This window comes from Dreissena polymorpha, chromosome 8 (genome assembly GCF_020536995.1).
Source record: "Dreissena polymorpha isolate Duluth1 chromosome 8, UMN_Dpol_1.0, whole genome shotgun sequence".
In the NCBI taxonomy this organism is placed as follows: domain Eukaryota; kingdom Metazoa; phylum Mollusca; class Bivalvia; order Myida; family Dreissenidae; genus Dreissena; species Dreissena polymorpha.
In genome coordinates, this window is record NC_068362.1 from 5,065,587 (window position 1) to 5,071,586 (window position 6,000).

The window sequence follows — 6,000 nt, forward strand, 5'->3', positions numbered from 1 at the left end:
CTTTCGGTTTAAGATCCAGCAGACTTTGAATTCAAGTTCAACAACACTGACGGTCCAGTCCGTTACAGCGTTTTGCAGTACTTCCGGAACGAGAGTGTCTACACGTGGAGGGAGGTGGGAGACAATAACGGTATGTGGTATCTACGAGTGGATGGAGGTGGGAGGAATTTATGGTATGTTGTATCTACGAGTGACGGTAGGTTGGATACATTGACGGTAAGTGGTATCTGCGAGTGACGGTGGGTTGGAGACATTGACGGTATGTGGTATCTACGAGTGGAAAGAGGTGGGAGACATTGACGGTATGTGGTATCTACGAGTGAAGGGAGGTGGGAGACTCTAACAGTATGTGGTATCTAAGAGTTCATCTAAACGTCGTGTCGAGTGTTTCTTTATTAGACAACACACTAAGATATTCAAGCATTATTTCTACAATAACAATCTCTAACCACATATGTTCATTGTGGTGGTAGTCGTTTAACAGAACTGCATTTATTCGGCGAAATACTTGAAAATCTCTGACCATCTGATAATGTTGTGTTATTTCAACCTTTATTATAATAAATGCCAATTTATTGATCCGATAATCGGATGTTTCCAGGCAACGCTTTAAACTGGTTTAAAAATAACGGATCTCTCGGCTACCGAGCGTCCACGTGTTCTTCACCGTGTCGGCCTGGGGAGGCGAAGCAGCCGATAGCCGGAAGAAACTGCTGCTGGTCGTGCCGCGCATGCGCACAGTTCGAGTATCTTCACGTATGTTGTTATTCTCTGGTTGTATTAACATCGAAATATTGTGGGAATGGTGGTTTAAGCGGAAGAATAAATATCAGTAGCAAACGTGGTAGAAGTAGTGATAGTAGAAGCATTAGAATTAGTAGTAGACGTAGCAGCAGTAGTAGTAGTAGTAGTAGTAGTAGTAGTAGTAGTAGTAGTAGTAGTAGTAGTAGTAGTAGTAGTAGTAGTAGTAGTAGTAGTAGTAGTAGTAGTAGTAGTAGTAGTAGTAGTAGTAGTAGTAGTGGTAGTAGAAGTAGTAGTAGTTGTAGTAGTAGTAGAAGAAGTAGTATGAGAAGTAGTAGTAGTAGGAGTAGAAGTAGTAGTAGTAGAAGTAGTAGTAGTAGAAGTAGAAGTAGTAGTAGTAGTAGTAGTAGTAGTAGTAGTAGTAGTAGTAGTAGTAGTAGTAGTAGTAGTAGTAGTAGTAGTAGTAGTACTTTCTTCATGACTTTTGTAATATTTGGTGGTAGTGGTAGTGGAGGTAGTGGTGGTAGTGGTGGTAGTGGTAGTAGTGGTAGTAGTGGTAGTAGTGGTAGTAGTGGTAGTAGTGGTAGCAGTGGTAGTAGTGGCAGTAGTGGTAGCAGTGGTAGTAGTGGTAGTAGTGGTAGTAGTGGTGGTAGTAGTAGTAGTGGTAGTAGTGGTAGTAGTGGTATTAGTGGTAGAAGTGGTAGTAGTGGTAGAAGTGGTAGTATTGGTAGCAGTGGTAGTAGTGGTAGTAGTGGTAGTGGTGGAAGTAGTGGTAGTAGTGGTAGTAGTGGTAGTAGTGGTAGTAGTGGTAGCAGTGGTAGCAGTGGTAGTAGTGGTAGTAGTAGTAGAAGTGGTAGTAGTGGTAGTAGTGGTAGTAGTGGTAGTAGTGGTAGTAGTGGGAGAAGTGGTAGTAGTGGTAGTAGTGGTAGTAGTGGTAGAAGTGGTAGAAGTGGTAGTAGTGGTAGTAGTGGTAGTAATATTAGTAGTATTAGTAGTAGTAGTAGTAGTAGTAGTAGTAGTAGTAGTAGTAGTAGTAGTAGTAGTAGTAGAAGTAGAAGTAGTAGTAGTAGTAGTAGTAGTAGTAGTAGTAGTAGTAGTAGTAGTAGTAGTAGTAGTAGTAGTAGTAGTAGACGTAGTAGTAGTAGTAGTAGTAGTAGTAGTAGTAGTAGTAGTAGTAGTAGTAGTAGTAATAGTAGTAGTAATAGTAGTAGTAGTAGTAGTAGTTGTAGTAATAGTAGTAGTAGTAGTAGTAGTAGTAGTAGTAGTAGTAGTAGTAGTAGTAGTAGTAGTAGTAGTAGTAGTAGTAGTAGTACTTTCTTCATGACTTTTGTAATATTAAAGATAGCAACTTGATATTTGGCTTGCAGGTGTATCTCATGGAGCTGCACATTTTGAGATGTGAATGGTCAAGGTCAAGGTCATCCTTCAAGGTCAAAGGTCAAATTTATGGCTTCAAAGCCGCGCAATAGGGGGCATTGTGATTCCGACAAACACATCTCTTGTTATTATTATTATTATTATTAGTAGTAGTAGTAGTTGATGTAGTAGAAGTAGTAGTAGTAGTAGTACATGTTGTAGTAGAAGTAATGTTGTAGTAGAAGTACAAGTAGTAGTAGAAGTATTGTTGTTGGTTTTGAAGTTGACTTGTGTGCAACTTGTTTTTTAAGTTTTAAAATAGATTTTTAAAAATTATTTGGATAGTTGTATGAACTAAAACAACTGTTTCTTGTCATTCAGGATGAAAACCAGACTTGCATCGCGTGCCAAGCCGGGACGACAACCAACCAATCAAAAAACGGTTGTGTGGACATACCGGAAAAAAGCATGAACATGCGTAATAAAACTGTAATAATATTCATGGTGTTTGTCTGCCTTGGCATCATTTTCACGTGTCTTATCGCAGTGCTGTTCTACTGGCATCGGGACACTCCTCTCATAATGGCTTCGGGGAAGGAACTGAGCTTCGTACTTCTGTTCGGTGTGGTGCTTTCATACGCATCAACCTTCGCATTCGTCGCTTACCCCACGGCGACGTCTTGTGCCTTCACAAGGGTGCTTCTCGGGCTTAGCTACACTATTTGTTACGCCGCCATTCTTGTGAAAACCAACCGGATTTACCGAGTATTCAACATACACACTAGTAAGCCAAAGAAAGTTACGTTAATAAGTGCTAAATCACAGTTGCTAATCACAGGCGCGATAGTGTTCGTGGAAATCCTGGTACTCTTGCTCTGGCTGATATTTGCGCCGGCTGACGTCGTGCATGAACACCCGACTCCCGCCGACAACGTGCGTTCGTGCGGCGACGCGCGCGGCCACTCGTACATCATCTCGCTCATCTACCCGATGTTACTGATGATCGCGTGCGTCTACTACGCGGTGCGCACGCGTAAAACGCCAGACGGCTTCAACGAGACGCGCTACATCGAGTTCGGCTCCTACTCGTTCAGCATTCTCTGGATCGCCTTCATCGCAATGTACATGTCTGTCTCGAATATTTTCCTGCGGGTTGGGGCGCTCTGCTTCTTTTCCTTCGTGAACGCCACCATTACGCTGATCACGCTGTTCGTCACCAAGGCGTATATTGTGCTGCTGAAACCGCAGAAGAACACGCGCGAGAACGTCATGGCCCGTCGGCGCACTTGCAACAGTTACGAGAATGTAGACATACGCAACCTCAGCCGTATGACAAGCGCAGGTAATGGAGCATCATCATCGTGATACGCTTTTTTAATGTTTACAATTTCTTTACACCATCTATAAGGAGTTCTCGATCTAGAAATATTCTCATAATTGGTTTACATGCATTCACGACAGAAAGGCTAAAACGGCTAAAAAGTTCGTAAATAAATTAAAGTAAATGAACACTCGAACAAAATTTAATAGTGTGAACCTAGTAAATTGTAAAATAAATCTTATCTACATCCAACTTACTAAATCGGACTTTAAGCCCATATCGTACGCCTTAATTATCGCCTTGTGTGTTGTTTACTTTACTCGAGTTACATTTTTTAAATTTGACACATTTATTTTACCTCATTGATTAATTATTTTTCCAAAAGGAAATTTTGTGTTTGCTATCGTTTCATCGCTCATTCCATTTGTATTTAAATACATAAGAAAAAGATAATGATTTGATGCAACTAATCGCTTTGCTATCGTGGGGAACTTCGTTTAAAAATATAACTCAGCCGCTCTCTGAGAAAATTGGGTTTAATGCTTGTGCGTTAAGAGTCATCTCAGATTAGCCTGTGCAGTCTGCATAGGCTAATCAAGGACGACACTTTCCGCCTGAACTTATTTTTTTTGTTAGGAAGGACCTCCTTGAAACTAAAAATACCATAAAAGCGGAAAGTGTCGTCCCTGATGAGCCTGTGCGGACTGCATAGGCTAATCTGTGACGTCACTTAATGCACATGCATCAAGCCCAGTTTTCTCAGAACGAGGCTCATTTGTTTTTTCACAACTAATGCAACGTATGTAATTGTTTTTTCACAACGAATGTAACGAGTGCTATCAATTATAACATGTAATGTTTCTGTTATTTTAGTTTCAAACTGGCACTCCTCACACCCTATTGTCGGTTCCCAGACGTCGTCAATGATAAATTGTCAAGTGCCGAAGAAATACGGACCCAACCTCCCAGTTTCTATTTCCGCTGTTAATCTTAACAACATTGGCAAATCAGTCGAGAGCCTTTACTCGGTTAAGTCCGTGGTTTCCGATTCACCGGACCATCAACAATTCGCGAATGAGGACATACATCAATATCCCGTCCCAGTTCGGAAATCTACGGATTTAGGCGATTTGAGACTGAAAGAATTTCTCGAGAAAAGTCATGAATACAACTCGGATGAGGACACTGGTCCGGGGATCATTTCCGGTGGCGTTCCCAGGCGCTCACTCCGCTCCTTCCGGTCTCGGAAGCAGCGGCGCCGCACGATGAAGCGGACAAAGAGCCTGAACGCTGCGCACAATCCTACCATAGTGGTCACCTCGGCGTCGAACGAGGACATCTCTAGACGGTTCAAGGTCATTCATCTCTAAGGAACGTTTTTTGTTCGTTTTCATGCACATATTATTATCTGTTGTTGGATATGTGTTCGTTGACTTATTGAATGACGTGTCCATGTACAATCATATTTTTATTTTATGCTTTCCGGTGGTTTATAGAGAAATATCAGTTAATTAAATTAATTAAACTCTTTAACAATGTATATAAACTGTGCAAAAAACATAAAATAAAAAGAATTTTTTTTGGATTCGTTGGGATATCGATTTTAATTCACTCGTCATCATAAAAAATAAATATTTTCACTCTTGGCTGCGCCACTCGTAAAAATATCATCTTAAATATTTTATATGATCACTCGTGAATTAAAATCGATAATCCACCAAATCCAACACATTCCCTCAATGTAATGCTAAGAGATGAACTATTAAAAATTATTGGGGAATTTCCCTGGTTAGTATCTTGTTAACTAACTTGACTAGAGACTGCTTTTTAAAATTTCAAATATAATTGAAATATATTTTTAATGCATGCCAAGTCACTGTTTATCATAGTATATTTATCAACACTCAATATTAGTTTGAATAATATTGAAATATTGAAATAATTAAATGCATTGCAAGCAAATTATTATTGCTTTTGAGTTTTCTCGGTCGCCTTAGGCCGAAGTGACCAACATACAATGTATGGCGGGTAAAGACAGTTCAAATCCGCCAAACATTGGAGCTGGTATAAACGCAATTTTAAAATATATATTATTCGAAATTCAATCTTTGCTCAGCCTCCATCCAATTATCCGACATTGTGTTTTCCAGGTAACCTTTCAAAACTAAATACTAATTACGTTGACATTTCGAAATAAAAAGAGACTACAACAAGTTACACTTTTGCGTCTTCTCTTTCATAATAGTCTTCCACCGTACATCTTCTATGGTTAAACATTTTAAGGGAATACATTTATGTTATCGTTTACACAAGTACAGGGTTTCCATTTTGTGCGCCTGTGACCGTGATTGTTAATGGGTTAACGCACACTTTTATTTCTGCTTGGGTCAAGACGACTCAAAGCAAGACGGTCAAAGTCGTTATGTATAATAGTTGACCCAGTGACATTCCAATCAAATGACTTTTTAATGGACGAAACATATTTATTCAAATCCAACATGGCGCCGGTACTTTGATTTCTTAACTTCATAACTAAAATACACATCAATCTAAAAAGAGTACGTGAGTAAACGTTTTTGAAA

The 6,000-nt window shown here is 39.8% G+C and overlaps 1 protein-coding gene across 1 annotated transcript in view; it reads left to right on the forward strand.

Annotated features, from left to right (window-relative positions):
• LOC127842175 (metabotropic glutamate receptor 7-like) overlaps positions 1–5,631 on the forward strand; it is a 29,944-nt gene extending 24,313 nt beyond the window's left edge. The window contains exons 11-14 of the mRNA XM_052371533.1: positions 14–130; positions 602–756; positions 2,479–3,439; positions 4,292–5,631. Of these exons, the coding sequence (XP_052227493.1) occupies positions 14–130; positions 602–756; positions 2,479–3,439; positions 4,292–4,788 (1,730 nt within the window). The 3' untranslated portion in view covers positions 4,789–5,631. The remainder of the gene's footprint in view (positions 1–13; positions 131–601; positions 757–2,478; positions 3,440–4,291) is intronic.
• The last annotated feature ends 369 nt before the right edge of the window (positions 5,632–6,000 follow it).